Raw genomic sequence first — 21,433 nt, forward strand, 5'->3', positions numbered from 1 at the left:
TGCCTCCCAAGCGCGGGGATTACAAGCGTGCGCCACCACGCCAGGCTATTTATTTATTATTTTAAAACAAGATCTTACTAAGCTTTTGAAGGCCTCGCTAAATTGCAATCCTCCTGTCTCGGCCTCCCAAATACTGGGATTATAGGAATGGGCCTTGCCACCTGGCTTCATTTCATTATTTAAATAATATCTAGGCTATTTTGGTTTTCAATTTTCATTGTAGTAAGATATTTTGAATAGATTCATATTAAACTTTTTTTTAGGTTAAAAGAATTTTTGGATCAGGAGTTAAGCACATGTTTTTAAAAGAATTGTGCATATCCTAAGATGCTGGTGCATGTTGCCAATTGCTTTATAGCAATTTTTAGTGATAATTTATCTTTTTAAAAGGTATTTACCTTTTCATTTCATTTCACAAAAGACAGGTATTTACTTGTTCATTCATGAAGTACTCGTTTAGCCTGTACTATGTGCCAGGCACTGAGAAGGTGCTAGAAAAATCAGTGAGCAAAGGCAAAAAGACCCCTGCCAAGGGGAGGCTTCATTCCAACAATAAGAGTAAATATAAGTAAAAATAAAAATAGGAATAAAGACAAAGGACTCAAACTTCATAGTTGAAGTTTGAATTGCCTAACGATTAAAAAAAAAAACAACTAAAAAACAGTGAGGAGGCTCACATTAACTTAGCAAAAACTTTTCCAAATAAAAAATAAAATAGGGCTGGGTGTGTAGCTCAGAGGTAGAGAGAGGTAGAATGTCTCTGGATTCAATCTCCAGCAACACACAGACACACACACACACACACACACACACACACACAGAAAAAATATATATATAATTTCTGCAATATTACTTTATTTGGCCAGTGAGTTTGATAATGAAGTTTTTCTGGCCAAACTTTCGCAGTAACTAAAAAGCTTATTTATGAAGAAATACAGTCCAAGCAATCATGTTCCCTCCATGCAGGAATTTTCTGTTTGACTTTTGAAAATTCTTATATCACTGAATTGATCCATCACAATAAAATGTGTTTTCAAAATTATGCTCAGCTAGGGAGGTTGGGCAAATCCTGAGGGAGGAGTGGCTGGTCCTGCGCCCCTGCCTTCTTTTTTGCTTCTCCTCTTTTACATTCTGCCTGTTCATTGCCTTTTAAAACCTGGTCTCAAGCTGGGATTATAGCTCAGTGGTGGAGCATTTGCCTAATGTACTCTAGGCCCTGAATTGATACACAACATTGTTTTGGGGGGGTTTGTTTGTTTTTGTGGTACTGGGGATTGAACCCAGGGGCATTCTACCTTTGTGCTACACCCCAGCCCTGTTTTTTATTCTTTATTTTGAAATAGGGTCTCACTAAGTTGTGGAGGGCCTCACTATGTAGGCTGACTGTCAATCTGCGATCCTCCTCTTTCAGCCTCCCAAGTACTGGGATTACAAGTGTGCACTACCATGCCCAGCTTTATTCTTTTTTTTTTTTTTTTTTTTTTTTGTGGTACTGGGGTGGAACCCGGCTTTCTACCTCCGGGCTATACTCCCAGACCCATTTTATATTTTATTTGGAAACAGGGTCTCACTAAGTTGTCGAGAGCCTCACTAAGTAGCTGAGGCTGGCTTCGAACCTTCGCAATCCTCCTGTCTCAGCCTCCCAAGAGCGGGGATTACAAGCGCGCGCTACCACACCCGGCAGCTTTATTCTTTATTTGGAAGCAGGGTCTCACTAAGTTGCAGAGGGCCTCACAAGTTGCTGAGGCTGCCCAAGAACCTGTGATCCTCTTGTCTCAGCCTCTCAAATACTAGGACCACAAGTGTGTATCACCAAACCTGTCTCACAGCACTGTATATATTTTTTAAAAAGGCATATGCCTATAATCCTAGCTACTTGAGAGGCTGCAGCTGGCACATGTCAAATTCGAGGCCAACCTGGGCAATTTGAGCCAGGCTGGGCAATTTAGTGAAACCTTGTCTCAGAATAAAAAATGTAATGTAGCTCAATGGTAGAGCACCCTCGGGTTCAATACCCACTACTACAAATAACAAAGGAAGGAAGGAAGGAAGGAAGGAAGGAAGGAAGGAAGGAAGGAAGGGAAGGAGAGAAGAAGAAAGAAGGAAGAAAGAAAGGAAGATCCAACCCATTCATTTATAGTAAGGGTTAAATGACTTGCAAGACTTAATCTCTTCTCCTGCCATAAAGTATTTTGAGTTTAATGGAAGCAAAGCCTTATACTAAACAAGAAAAAGTAAATCAACCTCTTAGAAATCAGCACATACAGCTGGGCGTGGTGGCACATGCTTGTAATCCCAGTACTTGGGAGGCTGAGATAGAAGGATCGTAGGTTCAAAGCCAGCCTCAGCTATTTTGTGAGATCCTGTTTTAAAATAAAGAATGAAAAAAGTAGGGCTGGGGTGTAGCTCAGAGGTAGAATGCCCCTGGGTTCAATCCCCAGTACCACAGAAAGAAAGAAGAAAGAAAGAAAGAAAGAAAGAAAGAAAGAAAGAAAGAAAGAAGGGAGGGAGGGAGGGAGGGAGGGAGGGAGGGAGGGAGGAAGGAAGGAAGGAAGGAAGGAAGGAAGGAAGGAAGGAAGGAAGGTACACAAGGGAATTATCTCTAGGTTAGAGACCTATTTTCTTCTATCCTGGCATAGTAACAAGAAGCCAATTAGGTGACTAAATTCAAGTGTCTTCAGGATAATAAATAACAATACTTTTATAATGTGGTGGGCATGAAGATATGCCCTCTACATGTGAATTTCCCTTTAGTTATCACTGCAGTGCTAGAAAGGGGGGTTAATTATGATTCCACTGTACAGATGTGGGAAGCAAGGCCCGAGCAGGACTGTGAGGGGCAGAGCAGGGCGCAACTCCACCTGGGATTCTAGCACCCTCCGCATTTATAGCTCTACTGTCCCCTTTCTAAGAGAAGAGGAATGTGTCAGCCCCACCTCCACCACCCTGCTAGATCCTTGTCCACGCATTACCTAGTAAGGAAACCATGCCACTGGGCCTTCATCTCTAGTGCAGCCTGGTTATGAAAATGCAAACACATGAGAAAAGAACCATGAGATGCTATCGACTGTTCCTACTTAGTAATGAATACAAGATGTGGAAAACAAGCCTGGGTGGAGGCCGCGTGGTGGTGGCAAGGAAACCTCAGGACTCCAGGAAGCTTGAGAAGGGATTGGGAGGGCGCAGTACAGGGTGAGGACAGAGTCCAGGTGGAAGAGGTGACCTCCCCAAGACAGGAGGGACACAGCAATTCACAATGGGTTTCCAGCTGGTCCTGGTCCAGTAAAACATATAGAACACAATGTTTCTCGGAATGGGAGCCGTGGGTCCTGTGCATTAGAAATACTTGTGCACTTGCTGAAAAATGCAGATCCCTGACCCTCTTGCTGAGTGAGGCTTCTGCAGTGAAGTGTAAGTTAGACACACCCTGGGCAAGGAAGTGTCTTGAGGATTACACAGGCAGGAAATGTGGAGAGAAAAGGGGGGCCTGATTGCCCAACCCTTGCATTAGTAATAGGAGCGGCTAAGGTGGTGGCCCATGCCTGTAATGCCAGTACTTGGGAGGCTGAGATAGGAGAATCGCAGATTTGAGGACCTCAGCAACATAGCAAAACTCTCAGTAACCTAGCGAGACTCTGTTTCAAAGCAGAAAATAAAAAAGGGCTGGGGATGTAGCTCAGAGGTAAAATGTCCCTGGTTTCAATCCCCTGTACCACCAAAAAGTAAAAATATAAAAAATAATGATGGGCTTGGGAAGCAGAAAAAAGTGATCTTGTGGGAGACTTGGATAGTCATCTCTGGTACTCCCTGGCCATTTTTCATCTTCCTCCTTCTCTGGATTATCTGGCCAATCCTGCCTCCTTGACCAGCAGTGCAGCATCTAAGATGCACCGGATGCCAGGCAGCAGCTCCCGTCAATCACCTGTCACCATGACCTCTTCCACCTGGACCCTGCCCTGCCTCTGGCTGGAAGACTTTGGCTGATTGGGAGGACCACAAAGGCTGCTGATGTTGGAGCCTCCAACCCACCAGCCTTGATAGCCACAGCCCAAACCCCCAGGGATCTTGAAGTAGTACAGAAAGTGCCCCAAGGGAGGAAAGAAAATTTTCTACACATGTAGAAAACCAACAGTGAAAATATGAAAGTCAGCTCCCTAAATTTGCTACAACCAATGTAAAGAAGGTGAAGCAAGCACTTCCAGGCAGGAGTGGCTTTCAGTCCTGCACTGGAACACTGAGCTCTTTGTCAAGAAAAAAATAAAGGCACTGGCTTTACAATCCTTTTAATAAGTTAGAGGCCTGAGGGAAGGGCATTCACATCTCAAAAGGACTAATGAACTTGCTTGCATTGCAACTTGCAGAAGTTTCCCAGAGAAATCATAGCACACTGGGTTTTGACAATTTTCCAGATGAAGGCATGCATGAACAAGCTGTTAGACATTTTACTTTGTTCTCATAAAAGAACTGCTCATTGCCTCACCAATGACTCCTTGAAGCATCTCGTTAATTTTTTTTTCAGGAATTTTAGTGGCTAAAAGAGAAAAATCATATATTGTGTTAGTGAAAAAAATAGGTTTTATACATGATATTAAATATAACACAAATTTTATAGTGGCACACAGCAGTGTTTTTCAAAAGTTCTGTCACTTGTATAAAGAAGTTTGTAATTCATTTATATGGAGAAGGATTATAAATTTGCAGATTCTTGGTTGCTAAATTGTGCTAAATAGATACACACTGTTCATTGAAATACTACTAATTTTAGACTTTTCACTTGGGTTTATTTAATCTTCTTTAGTCCCTGCCCCTAATAAATCACAAAGTATACAGAAAATAAAAGAACAGCTTAGAAGAGTTCTACGATCTCTCTGAGGTTTGCCCTCCACTCTCAGAGCATAAAGTTATGCTTCTCCATGAATAAAAGGTTCCTGTTACTGTTATAATAAATCATCACAAATTTAATAGTATGAAAGAACATATATTTATTATCTTGGAATTCTGGAAGTAAGAAATCCAAAGTCAATATTGCTGGACTAAAATCCAGGTGAGATAGGGTTATGTTCCTTCTGGAGGCTCCAAGACAGAATTGCTTTCATTACCTTTTCCAGATTCTAGAGGCTGCTTGCATTTCTTGGTTTGTGGTCCTATCCTCCATCTTCAAAGTAAAAAATGTAGCACTAATTCAGGCATGGTGGCGCATGCTTGTAATCCCAGCATTTGGGAGGCTGAGACAAGAGGATCGCAGTTCAAGGACAGCCTCTGCAACCCAGTGAGAATCTGCTTCAAAATGAAGAATAAAAAATAGCCGGGCGTGGTGGCACATGCTTGTAATCCCAGCATTCGGGAAGCTGAGACGGGAGGATCGCAGTTCGAGGACAGCCTCAGCTACTTAGTAAGGTCCTCTGCAATTTAGTGAGACCCTGTTTCAAAATAAAGACTAAAAAATAAGTCAGAAAGTTGTAGCCCGAAGGTCGAATGCCCCAGGTTCTATCCCCACACCTGCAAAAAAAAAAATAAAAATAAAAATAAAAAAAGAATAAAAAATAGAGCTGGGAATGTAGCCTGGAGGTAGAATGCCTCCATACCCAGTACTGAAAGAAAAAAAAAAAAAAAAAAATATATATATATATATATATATATATATATATATATATATATGACATCTTCCAATCTCTTCCTCTTACTCTCATCCTCCCATCTCCTTCTTATGAGGACACATTCTTTTGCTGAATCCACCCATATAATCTAGAAAAATGGCCCCATCTCTGGTCCCTCGTATCATCCAAGATAACCTTATTCACAGGTTTCAGAGACTAGAAGGCGGACATCTTCAGATCTTGTTTGTCCCATCACAGCCCCTCACCAACCCACCACCTACTAGTCACAGTGATTAGGTATAAGCAAAGGAAATCAACTCTTTTTATCTTAAGTAGAAAGTAAATTATTTGAAAGATGGCTGGAAATCGGTAGAATGGCCGGCGAAATGGGCATGAGCAGACTCCAAGTGTGAGCAGGGGCTAGAACCACGGGCAAAGTCACAGCTGGGAAGAATCTGCTGAGAACCCTACAGCTGGTTTTGTGGACACTGCCACTGCCCACCCCGAGGCCTGGACAGCCCGCTGGAGCTGTGGGTACCAGACCCTGGACGTAGCTATAGCTACTGCATGAGAATCGGATGCTCAGTAGTTCCCTGAAGCTGTGTGTCACCTGTCCGTGTGTGGAGTCTGGGAGTTGAGGGAGGGGCATCTGACCAACTAGGCTCAGCTCATCTGCTTATAACCAGTTGTGAGGTGTGCAGGGAGGGAAAATCCGCTTTACTGAGACTCCTATAGTGGAAGCTCTGCTTGTCTCATCTATTTTAGAGAGATCATGAGGAATATGTCCTAGCGTTGGCCAACTGAAAAATGGCAAAAGTCCACTAGACCTGAGAGCAAGGCTGTGCTTTCAAAGAGCAGACTTTGGCCACTGGTAAATGTGAATAGTACCCCATTCTTACCTGTCGAGTTTGGCTCCAGGTGCACCACAGACCTTCCTCTCAGTATGGTCCATATCACTTAGGGAGATTTTCTGGATGGCTGCTGCTTTTTTACCTTTTCCTCTTCTTATTCTTTGCCTTAACAACATGCCTGCCATATGTACCTTTCTTACCTTCTTCCCCCTGAACATACCCAGTACTTACAGCCTAGCAACATATGAGGACAATCCCTTGAATGTGTCTTGCTATCCTGAATGCGCATGGATGACATAATCCACTAATCCAGAGAATGACTCATTGCTCGACTTGTTTTTCAAGGTGTGGTGATGACTATGTTGCTGACACATCATTTTCTCAGTTCTGAGCTTCTGGTGCCTACCTGATGCGGTGGCCATTGTCTCCATTTTGCTAATTGACATGTGCTACAGTAAAATCTTTGCCCTTGGCCTGATGATGTTGAATTCCAACCACAAGGCTATAGCACTTAAATGCTGTAATACAGCTAAATTACTAAACGATGGAGATTAGAGAGAAGCTAAAAGGAGATTTTTAAGAAAAATAAGATAGGAGTGGTACTCCAGTAATTTAAAACATATCTTTTGTTTCTTTTAATATGACTTCTCTTTCGTGAACATCTAGAATCTAAAAGAAAGGCCCAGAGAGACTCATGTATCAGCCCTGCTCAGAGCCTTTATGAGGCAAGGCTGTGGCCTCCATGACCTTGACACAAAGATTGGCAAAGGCAATCTTCTATAAGATCTGCCTAAATCTTATAGAAGGGCTGGAAGTGTAGTTCAATGGTAAAGGACTTACCCTGGGTTCAGTCCCCAGCATTGCAAAACAAACAAACAGAAAACTTGTAGATATACTTTGGTCCAGTAAATTGTGCTCATAGAAATCTAGCTAAGGAGATGGTCAGAGATATGGAAAGAAAATTTATGTACAACGATATTTATTCCAAAGCCAACTATAATAGAAAAAATGTGGAAACAATCTAAAAGTACCACAATAGCAATAGCTAATGCTGATTAAGGTTTCAGTTTATGTAACATATGGTAGTAAGTGCTGAATTTGAACTATCTCATCAAGGTATGAACTATCTCATCTATTACCTCAAGAGTGAAGCACTGCTATTATCCAATTTTACAAATGAAGAAACCAAGTCATAGAAAAGTTAAGCCACTTGCCCAGGACTATGTAACTCTAAGTGGTAGAACCAGGACTTGGACTGAGTTTCGTTTGAGTCCACAGTTGATATTTGAAAACCACCAAGCTGTAAGTAGTTTCTCAAAAGGGGTAAGACCGAATAAGTACAGTGTGAACATGAAGCATCAAATCGCCACAAATAGGATGTTTTGAATAATTTTAATAAAATAAGAAGCCAGACATGGTGGCACACACTGTACTGCAAAAAATAAAATAAAATAAGGAAGGGGCTAACTGGGCGAGATGTGCATGTATGTCTACAAAAGTATTTTCTTTATACCACTATGATGTATGAACACATTGCACCAATAAAAAATAAATTAAAAAAAAAATAAAATAAAATAAGGAAATGTACATTTGTATTGAATGAAAAAGAACACAACATTTTTTTAAAACTATGTTTCCCACCAGGGTGCAGACATACACAAAACACTGTTAATAAATGTTAATTATTGTTTCTAGTATATGAAAAATGTAAAATTAAATATAGATCTCCATATTCAGGATTTCAAGCACCCTATAGTTAGCACGCATTGCTTGTATCACCAAAGAAAATTGTTGGTTTTAGGAAGACCAAGTCAGTGCTCCAGTGGGTTAGCCCAATCACGGCCATGAAGAGGTTTGGACCCCAGGAAACTGGCCCCAGGAAAGCAGTGCAGAGCTTTGCACTCAGCCGAGGGGAGTGCTGGCAGGGCTGGTGTCCACCCAGCCTGAGCATCCACCCTGTTGCAGAAGGGAGGTGTTTTTTTGTTTTTGTTTTTGTTTGGTTGCAGTATTGAGGATGGAACCCAGGGGCATTCTACCTCTGAGCTATACCCTCAGCCCTATTTTTTATTCTTTATTTTGATATAGGGTCTCACTGAGTTGCAAAGGACCTCTCTGAGTAGCTGAGGCTGACTAGGAATGGTGATCCTCCTGTCTCAGCCTCCCGAATGCTGGGATTACAAGCATGTGGTACCACGCCTGGCGAAGGGAGGTGATTAACGGGACCAGTCACCAGCACAAACTACAGGCCAGAACTGGATGGGAATTTCCACCTTGTGGCATTGGTCATGTCGTTTATGCTAAGTTTTCATTGCCTTTGAAAAAATGAAGGCAGTGGCATTAGCTATATGGTTGAGTGTTGTGTGGGTTAAATGAGAGTAAGCAGGCAAAGCCTAGTGTGTTACCTGGAACATAGTTAGTGCTCATTCCCTTACATGTGAAAGCTAGAGGGAAATTGGTAAAAGAAAAAGACTTCAAATAAAGAAGGAGATATAATAGAAAAATTGTGGAAAGGGGTTTGGGGAGGGAGGTGGGAAGGTGAAAGGGGAGATTTGATAAAAGACATAGTTCAAATAACTCTGTGTTCATATATGAAGTTATTGATACCAATTTTTTTAAGTGGTACTGGGGTTGGAACCCAGAGGCCTTCTACCTCCGGGCTACACTCCCAGACCTATTTTATATATTGTTTTAAATTTGGAAACAGAATCTCTTAAGCCAGTTGAGGCTGGCTTCTAACCTGCGCCATCCTCCTGTCCCAGCCTCCCAAGCGCTGGGATTACAAGTGTGCACCACCACACCTGGCTATATTGGTACGAATTTTAATATTATGTATGGGGTTGGGGGGATAGTGGGTTGGGACTCAGTGGGAAACACACAACTTCTGTACACATGTGTGTTTCTATCATACTGAGCCATATTACCATGTGTAAGTACAATGTGCCAATAAAAAAAATAAGGATAAAAAACCACACCTCCCCCCATGGGAGATGAAGAGAGAATTATGCCGATGATTTGGCACAATCCCTAAGAAACAAACATAATGCATTTTTGCTAAAATCAGGTCTCAGGTCCCTCTGAGCAAATATGATTAATTTAGCCTGGTATTTCGTTGGCCAAAGAATATAGTTATGTAATGTTTTAAGTTTTATTCAAGAATAAGAAACTGTGTTTCTTGTTTGAACCCACTCTAAATTCCCCTCACACACACTGTCTTCTGTAAGATTAACAGTAAAATTCAATGGCAGTGTGTATAAACCATGTAAACCATTCTTCTCAAGTTAGAGGTGATTTGGGTTTTCTGATTATGCACCTGTGACAGTAATAGGCACGATTTATCAGTCTGCTGCCTGGACAAGATTGTCCCATTATAAACATAACACCACAGGCGCTAAGTAAATAATGAAATACCACCAGGTTTTGCTAGCACATGAGACAATAATACTCAGATGATTAGAGATCATATACACAGTGCTTTTTAGTTATAAAGAAATACCATGTTTGCAAATGCTTTTGTATGTTAAAATACTTAATAATACTCTACAACACCAATAACTGGTGAACAGAGGGGACAGAATTAGGGTTTTTTCTCTCTTCCCCCACCCCTTTAAAAAGAAAAAATATGTTCTAGGCATGGTGGAAGGCTGAGACAGGAGAATCACAGGTTCAAAAACAGGTTTGGTAACTTAATGAGACCCTGTTTGAAAACTTAAAAAAAATTTAAAGGGGCTCAGAGTGTAGCTTGGAGATAGAATGTTCCTGGGGTCAATACCCAGCACCAAATGTGTGTGTGTGTGTGTGTGTGTGTGTGTGTGTGTGTGTGTGTTAGAATGTTCCTGGGGTCAATACCCAGCACCAAATGTGTGTGTGTGTGTGTGTGTGTGTTATAATTTTTGTTTTTATAATTTAAAATGTTAAGTATAGCATAAAAATAAATGACCTAGCCACTTGGTGGCAGTATGCCATGAAAAATAGCTTCATTTCAGTCCTGTTCTCAAAATATTTGTGGATTTGATTTTGTCTTTGGCAATCCTGTTTATAAGTTGTTTTACTTCATATATCTGATTCTTTGTGAAATTACTCTCTGGTAATTAAGCACCTCTTTTAAATGACCTTAATTTAACCTAATTTAAATGAATGTACTGGGTTGATTTGAAACTCTGATAACAAACAGACCCTAAAGGAAGATGGCATTTGCTCTCTATTAGGTCTAATAAAGCTTTAGTCAGATTAAAAATTAGTCTTATATGATGCAAATTAACAAGTGAATGAAGTTTCACTGTTAATAATCCCTTGTAGTTCATACACCAGAATTATATTAACCTTTATTAAAAGCCAAAAGCACTAGTTATTACTTTTAAATAGAAATGCTGATTTAGAAAAAAATAGAAGGGAAAAGAAAAAGACTACAGAAACATGTGCTATAAGCCTCTGCCTTTGCCAAACTGAAAACTGTGTGCATTTTAATGCAGTCTTTCTACTTTTAATTTTTTGAAAATAAGGTAAAAGCAGACTCCTGTTTATGCTAAGTATAAACATTGGCCAGTGAAATAGTGATTCATTTATTTTTTATTTATTTTTATTGTGGTACTGGGGATGGAACACAGTGGCAGTCTACCTCAGATCTGCAACCCCAGCCCTATTTTTCATTCTTTATTTTGAAACAGGGTCTCACTGAGTTGCAGAGGGCCTCACTAAGCAGCTGAGGCTGTCCGTAAACCGCAGCCTCCCAAAGGCTGGGGTTAAAAGCGTGCTCCACCAAGCCCGGCTTGTGAAATAGTAATTTAAATGAGTCAACCTGGCCTTTGGCCACTAGGGCACAATCTAATCCCTGAGTCCAACAGACCCACAAGCCAGGGAGCAAAAAAAACGTAGAGAAGCATTGAGAAACCAAATTCACAGGACCTACTTTCTTCTTGCTGCAGAGAAGTCAGAATAAAAACACAGGAAAGAACTTTTGTTTTTTCTGATGGTTTTGATCTTCCAAAATGCCTTACTCATTGTTCTTAGAAAACCCCATTTCCATAGATCTTGTGCCTGCACCCAAATTAGCCTTTCTTAAAATTTTCCAAAGACCTTTTCATGCATGATCTTGTACATGATCCATTTCTTCTTCTTTTTCTTTTGGTGGTCCTGGGGTTCCTGGAAGCCCTTCTACCTCCAGGCTAAACACCCAGACCTATTTTTATATTTTTTATTTGGAAACAGGGTCTCTTAAGCCAGCACGGCTGGCTTCGAACCTGCGCGGTCCTCCTGTCTCCATCTCCCAAGCACGGGGATTACAAGCGTGCGCCACCATGCCCGGCTACATAATCCATTTCTCAAAGAAAGTTTTGTAGACCACAGACCTTCCCGTATAAGCTTTGAGATCTCAGTGACAATTAGGGATGCCTCAAGTTGAGATTCCTTCTGGCTCCAAAGGACACTTTTTAAAGGGGAGAATTTAATATCGACCACAGAATGACTGAGTAAATAGGACTGGAGGACCTCTCAAGGACCCAGAGCTTCAAACTATCCTCAGAAATATCTTGTGGTAACTGGGGGGATTTTGTCCTTGAAGTCACCTCTGGCAGCTTTTAATTATCAGAAAGGAAAGGATGAGCAAAGTCTCTCTGGGACTCTTTTTGAGTTTGGACTGAAAGGAAGTTAGCTGCTGAGACTGCTCGCTCTGCCCTGGTCGAGAGCTTTCATTAACAGGGCCTGACAACTTTGATGACTAGACAGGATCATGCAGGTCCTCACCAGAGGGGAAGAAGCAGAGAGGAGTCATTAATGACATCCCACCCCTGTGCTACAGCCCCGAAGTGTCTGCTTATCAGAACGGAGCTTCTCATGGAGCGCTGAGAGAGGTGTGTGCAGCCTCGCAGAGGCTGTGCAGAGGTTGAAGTGATGCACTGGGGGCGGGGGGTGGGGCTGGGGAAAGTGGAATTTTATTGCATTATCTACTACTGACAGGAATCAAGTAGAGACCAATTACTGTGCATGCTTGTGGCTCAGTGCATTAAAGCTTCTTGGTATTTTCGCCTAGAAGCCTCATGAAAATTAGGGGACACACCTCGAAGATTTACCAACCCTGGGTAATTTTTAATTGTCCTTGAAGTATTTCCTTCTTTGAGATTTACCCAATTAAAAAGAAAAGAAGGGAAGACACACACACTCAGGGGTCGTTGCTTTCTCTCCACCTCTCAAGCTTATTAAAGTTACTGATCATTTTTAATCATCTCTAAACAAAAGAAGAAAGTCTCTGAGGAAACTAAGCCACCCGAGTGTACAGGTGAAAAGGTGACTCTCTTTTCTCTTTAAGTTTCTCAGGACACTCTGAGATCATCCCATCATGATACTTGGAATTCCGGTTTTCCAATCACTTCCATCTTTAAAAGACACCTTACTTCCGGTAAGAAAATTCCACTGAGGCTGTTTGTCTGTATTAACCACCTCTCATACCTCCACACTGAAAAATTACACAGTAGCAGAAGTTTCTGGGTAATAGGCTATGCCATATGCTTTCTATAGGAAAATACTAGACGGAGTACAAAAATCTGCTTAAAACTGAATTTTGGGATGATGATTTTTACCTTTTGTAGTGGGTTGGGTACATCTTCATCTCAGTAGGTGCTGGATCTGAAGTCCCAAATGCTTCTTTCTAAAAACAGAACACTATCTGTCCACTGTGTGCAAGGGGTTTTATATACAGCATCTTCTCCACTCTTCAAAACAACCTGGCGAGATAAGGATTATGGACATATTTTATAAATAAGAAATCTGAAACTCAGGAAGGTTAAGGAATGTATGCAAGGTCACAAGCTGCTATGTGACACATGAAAATTCAAATCCTGCTCTTTTAAATTCTGCAATCTGTGTTCTTTCTCTTATGTGAGCCAGCTTGTTTTCTTTATTTGTATTGAATATTTTTTTATTGGTGAGCGTACCAATAAAAAAATAAACGTTTTAGGCATGAAAAAATTGGGCAAAGATTCCAAACTGAAAACTTTTAAACATGACCATTTCAATACTTTCAATACTGGTAGACCATTTTGCTCTTTATGCAGAAATCTGACAAGAGTGGTGTGAGAACTTGTGCAAGTTGTGTTGATATTCTTTGTACTTTCACTTATGTATCTAACCAACACTCATTAAACAACTCCTAGGTACCAGGCACTGATCTGGATGATGGAGAATTAGCAGAGAAAAACATGAGCAAAGCCCCTCTTCCCATAGAGCTTCCATTTTAGGTAGGGGAGAAAAACAAAATAGCAACCAAAAAAAAAAAAAAAGCCACGTGGTTAAATGTTATAGAAAAATGTGAAGCGTCACGGTGGTGGCAAATTACTGTAATTCCTGTACTTCAGAGACTGAAACAGGTGGATTGCAGGTTTGAGATCAGCTTAAGGAACTGGTGCAACCCTGTTTCAAAACAAAGAAATTGACTGATTGATTGATAACTCAGAGTTAAAATGCCCCTGAGTTCAATCCTCAGTACCAACCAAACCAACCAACCAACCAACCAACCAACCAACCAACCAACCAACAGACAAAAAACATAAAGCAAAGTAAAGGCTCTTTGTAGACACCAATCAATTTTGAACCAAGTGCTTAGATTTGGTAGAGTCCTAATTATACATGCTTATACAGACCTTAATATTTCTCTGGGAATTGTGGAGGTCAGGAACTCAAGGTGTTATCAAATACGTATTATTATTTCTATTTTCCAGAAACTTGAGCCTCAGCAAGTTTATAATTATGGCCCAAGGTTATACAACTGATAAGTGCAGAGTTCAGTTTGCCTCTTGGTCACTCCTCTCCACTCCTGAGATCCCTGCTCCTAGCGCCATGTTAACTTGGGAGCTCTTTTTCCAATTTTAAGCACTAATGCCCAAGGGGATGTGGCAGCTGGTAACCCAATTAGCTGCTTGAAATATTCATCAATATTTCCTAGGGCTCTTTAGCCCTGGGAAAACATTAATACTAGGTTCTGCTGGGATTTGGAGTGAGATAAAGCTGTACAGGCCCCTGTCCTGCCAGTTAGGTTTAAGATTGGGGCTGGAAAATCTGAGGACACCCCAATGGTAATGTGGGCACAGCTAGGAAATAACTAGGGTAGTGACAATGTAGTATCTGTTTGGTGGTACATATCCAATAAAAAGGAAGAAGGAAAGGGGAAAAGGGAGAAAAGAAAGAAGATAGAGGGAGCCAATATCCAGCCTGACTCTAGAACTAAGTTCAATCTAAGTCATGTCAAACAATCTTCTATATTTGAAAGTAAGGTTATTGGGGATTTTTTGGCATATACTAGGGAGAATATGTGATTAACATTCTGGGAAGGACATGCTGAATAAATTATATTAAAGATTTAAATACATGGAAATCCCAGTACTTGGGGTTGGGGGGACTGAGACAGAGAATTACAGATTCTGGGACAGCCTCAGCAATTTAGGGAGATACTGTTTCAAAATAAAAAAGGGTTGGAAGTATAGTTGGGAGGTAGAATGCCCCTGGATTCAGTCTCCAAATTAAAGATTTAAGAAGATTAAGTCGACTTCAACATGTTTGAAAAATATTGTTTTAAAAATAAGTACAAGATATTTGACAATTTTGACTTCTTTCTTATAGCATATATTATTCTAAGGAGAGTGCATGTCCTTTCTTGGCAGAAAAAAAAATTTTCATAAAGAATAAGTTGCAGGAAAGAAAGGCTCTCAAGGCAGAAGAAGCAAGAATCCATTTGGGGCTGATGAGGAAGGAGCAAGAACTCAAGGCCGAACTGAGCAGCAAAGACAGATCTCCAGGGAGAAGGGAGGAAGCCAAAGAAGGGCTGAGCAGAAGGAGAGGCTCTGCAGGAGGAAGAGGAAAAACTCAAGGCCGAGCTGAGCAGGGAGGAGAAGGAATTTATGGTGGAGGGATGAGCAGGAAGGAGAGGTGTCCAGGAAGCAGAGGTTGCTCAAGGCCAACTGAGCAGCAAGAAGAGGGAACTTAAGGCGGAGCTGAAGACAAAGGGGCGGGACTGAGGGGGAAAGAGGCTCTCTAGGTGGAAGGGGAGAGCACTCGAGGCAAGCTGGGTAGGAAGAAGGAGCCCATTCCAGTCTTCGGTCCTTGATTACTTAGGCCTGGACCTGGATGAAGGGTGCAGCCATGCTTCGGCTGTTCCTTGTCTCTCGCCTTGGAGTGTCTCTTGCCTTAGGACAGATGTAGGTGAAGATGATTGAAGTGGGGAGTCAGAACCAGGACTTTAAGAATTGTCATATAGAGGAGCTATGTCTAATCTTGTTTGGGGGTTGTTTTTTCTCATGTTTAGTAGTGTTTTTATTATATATAACATGGAAAATTATGGAAAATCTAAAGAAGGGTTTATGTCCATTTGGGGGGTTCAGTCAAAGGGAGGAGAGAGAAATCGCCGAGAGGACCAGGGGGTGCTGATAGGAAGAGCCTCTTGGGAATGTGAAATCTCAGGGAACCAGGGCTGAAGTTACCAAGGCCACTTGTCCTTTAACATGTGGTGTTTTAAGCGGTCCTTCACTTGAAGGGATTTGGAGAGGTGAGAAGCAGGAGAGACTGGCAGTGTGACTTGATGTGTCATGGAGGAAGTTCTAGGGAGAAGCAATTAATGAATGAAAGGATATCTTTTAGAGAAGGAGCTGGGAAAATACTTAATTCTTTTCCTTCCCCTTTACTTAGGCCAAACAAAAACAAAAACAAAAACAAACAGTCCCCTAATGTCTCTTGAGATAGAACTGGCAAATGGAGCTTAGCACACTGCAACAGAATGTTTATTAAATCAATCAATGAAGACAATATAGCCCCAGTTCTTAGAGCTGACAGGTGGGGAAGATAAACAGAAACAGTTATATTCCAATGAGATATGTGTTGTAGCAGACTCGTGAATAATGACCTGTAGGAGGAGAAACTAATAAAGTGAATTACTTTCCTTGAAATGAAGGCGGGGAAGATTATAGATGGAATGGGGTCAAGTAGTTATTAAGAGATAGTGAAATTTTTTAATGCAACTTAGGAAAATCAATTCTTTTCCCGGTGCAGAATACTTAAAATTGGCTGAACAAAGTTCTTAAATGAATCAGAATTTTGTGATCAATTTAAAAAGAATCTACAAATTAAAAAAATAAAGAATGATAAATTACACATAAACTGTCTCACACTAAAGGTTTTTGTTTAAAAAAATTCTTAGTTGTGATTGTGGCTGCTATTAGATCTGTCACAAGACAATTGAGAATTCTCACCTGTGTCAGAAAAACCAAACCATGTTTATTACTGGACATATTCATATAAAATATGCATGCACAGCTGACCACATTTGCTAGAGATGCACTTCTATAACCCCACTGACATCAACTACAGCAGCCCAGTTTTCTCATGCAAAACATATAGCCACGCAGATGGGAAGAGCAGTTACTTTATAGGTAAAGTTTAACTTTGCCTCCCCTTTTTCTGTTTCCTTCAAGGTCAACGAGCTTCACTTTAAGCAGAGTAGAGAACAATGATGCTGGCATCACATGAACATTAATGCTTAGCTAAAATTATTTTTCTTTCTTTTCATTAGACAACAGGAAAGACATTGGACTTTTATCAGGAATGGTCTTCTTTGCTGTTATGTTGTCAATTCTTTCTTTGATCAGGATATTTAACAGATCGCTCCGAACTGGGTAGGTTTTTGTAGTGTTTTTGATTTTTAAGTTAGATCATATATACATTCTATCAAAATGCAGTCAATTAATTTATTTACTAGAAAACCTTATAACATTTTAACTCAGAAAAAGGGAAAATCTGGGTGTGGTGGTGTACACTTGTAATCCCAGTACTTGAGAGGCTGAGACAGGAACATTAGCGTTTGCAGCCAGCCTCAGCGATTTAGTGAGTCCCTCTGCAACTTAGTGAGACCCTGTTTCAAAATAAAGAATAAAAATCAGGCTGGGGTTGTAACTCAGAGGTAGAATGCCCCTGGGTTCAATCTGCAGCAGAGAGAGAGAGAGAGAGAGAGAGAGAGAGAGAGAGAGAGAGAGAGAGAAGGAAGAAGAAGGAGGAGGAGGAGGAGGAGGAGGAGGAAAAAGAAGATGAAGAGAAAAGAAAAGAAAAAGGGAAATAAAAAGTCCAATGTTTAACGATCACTTACCTTTGCAAAACTCTTTACAAACATCATTCACTTAATCCTCACAATGACCCCACCAGAAAAGTTCTGAGGCCCATTTTACAGACCTAAACAAGGCGTCGAGAGGCCAGAGAGGCCACTGAGCTCTAAGCCAGGCTCCAGACGGGGCCGATATCAACCCGCACACTCTTTCCTTCCTACCTGCCTCTTCACGGAGCCAGAAGTTGCCCCCAGTGCCTGGATTCTTCAGAGTGGTGAAGTCATAACCTGCCTTGAATTCTACCCAAACAAATCAGCTGAGTCCTTGTGGAAAGAAATGTGGCAATGTTTGAATTGGTCACTTTGCTACCAATTGTGCTGGTATTTAAGAGTCTAGTCCCAAAGTCCCTTCTAGGTTCCTTCAGTTCCCACCACCCCCGATGTGATATTAATAAAGAGCTATGCCTAGTTATTGAAAATGAGACTTTGAGAAAAGGGAGGCCTTTCATTGTCTCACTTTTACAAGGCATATTCTCTCCAGAATGTTAATAGACCAGGATTGTTTAATGTGGCTGTTTCCCAGTGTATCCAGTTACCCACACATGTTGACACATCGTTGACACATTGGAATGTTCTTTGCCAGATTGGCACTGAATTTTGTTTTCTTGTCATCACTTGCTTTATGAGATAATCTTTCTTTCTCTGAAGTTTATAATCAAAATTCTGTAGAAATCATTTAAATAAGCTATTCTAAATAAAGTATATTCATGATTTCATAGCTACATAGCCTTTTTCCTCAGAACTGAATAGTCCGAATTTTAAATTACATGTTAACAAATAATCTCTAATATCTTTGCAAAATGAGTCAATTAATGTGGAATTTTATGTTAGGTAGTTTTAAAATATGATGGGTTTATAAAAACTCCCTTGATATCTAACTATAATTTAAAGTAACACTCTATAAAATATTCATCTTTATGTTATTATCCTAGTTTGTTTGAAATGTTAAATAACATTACGTTTCTTACCAAAAATAACCTAAAAACTAACTTTAGTTGGTAATAACAAAAAGGAAATAGAACAATTCTTGGCTAACTTAATTATTTGAGTAAATGCTCTGGAAAAATACAAGAAACAAGAGATAATTCCAATATAGCTACTATACATATAAGCAGATACTGTTATCTAATATATATTTATTAGTATAATTTATTTAATAAAACTGTGCCTTATTTACAAAAGCCTTACATCAAAAACAGAACTGGACAATGGAAGGCAAAACATTTTAAATAAATGAAACAAAGAATGGGTAAATATATATACATGTATGCTCTCATTATATAATTAGGCTATCTAAAACCTTTATCGCAGTAGCATGAATTTACTAATTTGGTCTATTTTTTTTTTTGTTCTGGAGATGAAACCCAGAAGCATTCTACCTCCAAGTTATACCCCAATCCAATTTTATTTCTTAGTTTGAAACAGGGTTTCACTAAGTTGCCAAAGTTGGTTTTGAACCTGTGATCCTCCTGTCTCAGCCTTCCAAGTACTGGGATTACAAACATGCTCCACCACACTCAGATTTGGCCTAATTTTAAATATAGAAAATGTGAATTAGTAAAAACAAAAAATGGAATCATAAAACATTGCATAAATGCATGTAAAGCTATCTCTTTTATCTGAAAGTCTAAGGTCAAATGGAGCTTGCGAGGTTCAGTCAAGCATTTTGGTTATTAATAAAACATTTTAGAGTTTACTTCTTAAACAAGTAAATAAGTCTTGTTGTTCCCAGTTCTTTGTTAACATGGAAAAATAAGCATGAGACCAGATACAACCTTTTCACCCAAATCAGTTTGTACCGTCCTTGTGGAAATTGTTTTTGAGCTCAGTGGCTGTACCAAGGAGCAGCTGGAGGGTGTTAGTGAGGCCTGTACAGCTGTCTTCTGCCCACTACCTCAGCCCAGGGATCCTTAAGCTCACAGTCTAAGAGAAAAGCAGTGTTCCCTGTGCCACACAGCTGCAAGGCAGGTTCCCCAGCCTCCTGCTCTATCCAAGGAACGGAAGTCTGGAGGCATCACCAACATCACCACACTATGTGAGCTATTACAACACCCAAACTTAGAGACACTCCAGTCACAAGATTTATTTGCTGAGCTCTTTTTTTTTTTTTTTTGTTATTCAATAGTTATGCTTGCCTTGGGAAGTTCTACAAAATATCTCTAAGGTTTTCCTTCTTTCCCACGCTGACAGGGTCTGCTCAGAGTGGCCTGCCACATTTAACATGTGGATGATTTCTCCTGCTTTTCTTGAATCTAGTGGGTTTTGAATGTTCTTGCTCAACCCGGAATGGTAGCAGATGCCTATCATCACAGGACTTGGGAGGCTGAGACAGGAGGATCACAGGTTCAAAGCCAGCCTCAGCAATATAGGAAGACTCTCATCAATCCAGCAAGACCCTGTTTCAAAATAAAAATAGTGCTAGGCATATAGCTCAGAGGTAGAATGCCCCTGAGTTTAATCCCCAGTACCACAAAAAAAGGAAAGAAAGAAAGAAATTGCTCTTGAAAGAAGCAAAGTGATAGAGATAAGAGGAAAATCAGAAAAGATATTGAATCAACTTCTCATTTACTGTGAAGTAAGAGATAGAAGCCTTAGTTCTTTTAGCAGGAAGTTTGATTTTTTACCATAAATTTCATTCCCGTGAACTTTCTAATGTCATTTGATTGCCTGCACCAATTGTAGATGTTCCTTCTAATGTGTCATGTTTGGTTTTTAGAATTAGAAGAAAACTCTTATTGCTAATACCAAAGTGGCTTCATGAAGAGATTCCTAATATGGAGAACAGTAATGCTGTGAAAATGCTACAGGTAACCACACATTATAAAAAACAAACAAGCAATAAATAAGAACTGAATGGCAATAGGGACCAAGAGTGCAGTCTAGCAATTAGAGTAGAATTTCCATTCCATTCAGTATGTACATATATTAACAGACACATGTATAAGGAAACAAAATTACACAAAGTTCAAATGCTACTTCGAATTAATAAAAGAACAGAGATAGAGGAAGAAGAAGAGAGAAAGGAACCATGCTATTCAAAAGAGAAAAATGAAGTGGAAGATTGTGGGTCAGGTACAAGGGTCACTGGGAGACCAGTTGATAGGCGTCATCAGGGGCAAAGAATGGAGGAAAAAAAGGCTCAGAGACTCAAAGAGGTTTCTGGTTTACACACTATGGGGAAGAGCAGAGCTCAAGGAGGGCACCACTGCATTCTTTAAATCCAACGGAATATGAGAAATTAACATGGGAGGACCGGGACGGATGGTACTGCCAGGAGTGGGCCAGGCATCCATTTCCGCAAAGAGGAGGGTGTGTATCAGGAGAGCCTGAGGAAATGGCTTTGCTGGCTGTGGAGGAGGGGAAGGGTACCCTGTGTATGTGTCAGCCACCAAAAGGCTCAGAACCCAGGCAGTGGGACAGACAGGTCATGGAAGCAGTGCCATACAGTGATGTAAGTGCAATGACAGAAATGAGCCCAGACCTGTGATGGGGGTTGAGAGGAAAATCACAAAGATGAGAAGAAGAACATTTTAAGCAGAGGGGACACCGTGATCAAAGGCACAGAAGTGAGATCATCATCTTGGGTAGAAGAATGCTGTGTTTATAAAGCAAATAGAAGTGGTTGTGTTTCGAGCTCTTATGAGCCCATTAATCCACTCTTTCCTCAACTTCATATAATTTCATTTTTTAAGGTTTTTTTTTTTGTGTGGTACTGGGGTTCCTGGATACTCTTCTACCTCTGGGCTACACTCCCAGACCTATTTTTATATTTTTATTTGGAAACAGGGTCTCCTAAGCCAGCGAGGCTGGCTACGAACCTAGGTGATCCTCCTGTCTCTGCCTCCCAAGCG

At 40.5% G+C, this 21,433-nt stretch overlaps 1 protein-coding gene across 1 annotated transcript in view; it reads left to right on the top strand.

The window, feature by feature from the left end:
• The window catches only part of IL23R (interleukin 23 receptor), a gene marked incomplete at both ends in the record, with an annotated part of 66,954 nt that overhangs the window by 43,903 nt on the left and 1,618 nt on the right, over positions 1-21,433 (top strand). Inside the window, 3 exons of the mRNA XM_080693140.1 lie at positions 12,750-12,839; positions 16,998-17,100; positions 20,299-20,389. Of these exons, the coding sequence (XP_080549266.1) occupies positions 12,750-12,839; positions 16,998-17,100; positions 20,299-20,389 (284 nt within the window). The remainder of the gene's footprint in view (positions 1-12,749; positions 12,840-16,997; positions 17,101-20,298; positions 20,390-21,433) is intronic.

The sequence above is a fragment of the Muscardinus avellanarius genome (assembly GCF_963383645.1).
Source record: "Muscardinus avellanarius genome assembly, chromosome: 3".
Classification (NCBI taxonomy): Eukaryota; Metazoa; Chordata; class Mammalia; order Rodentia; family Gliridae; genus Muscardinus; species Muscardinus avellanarius.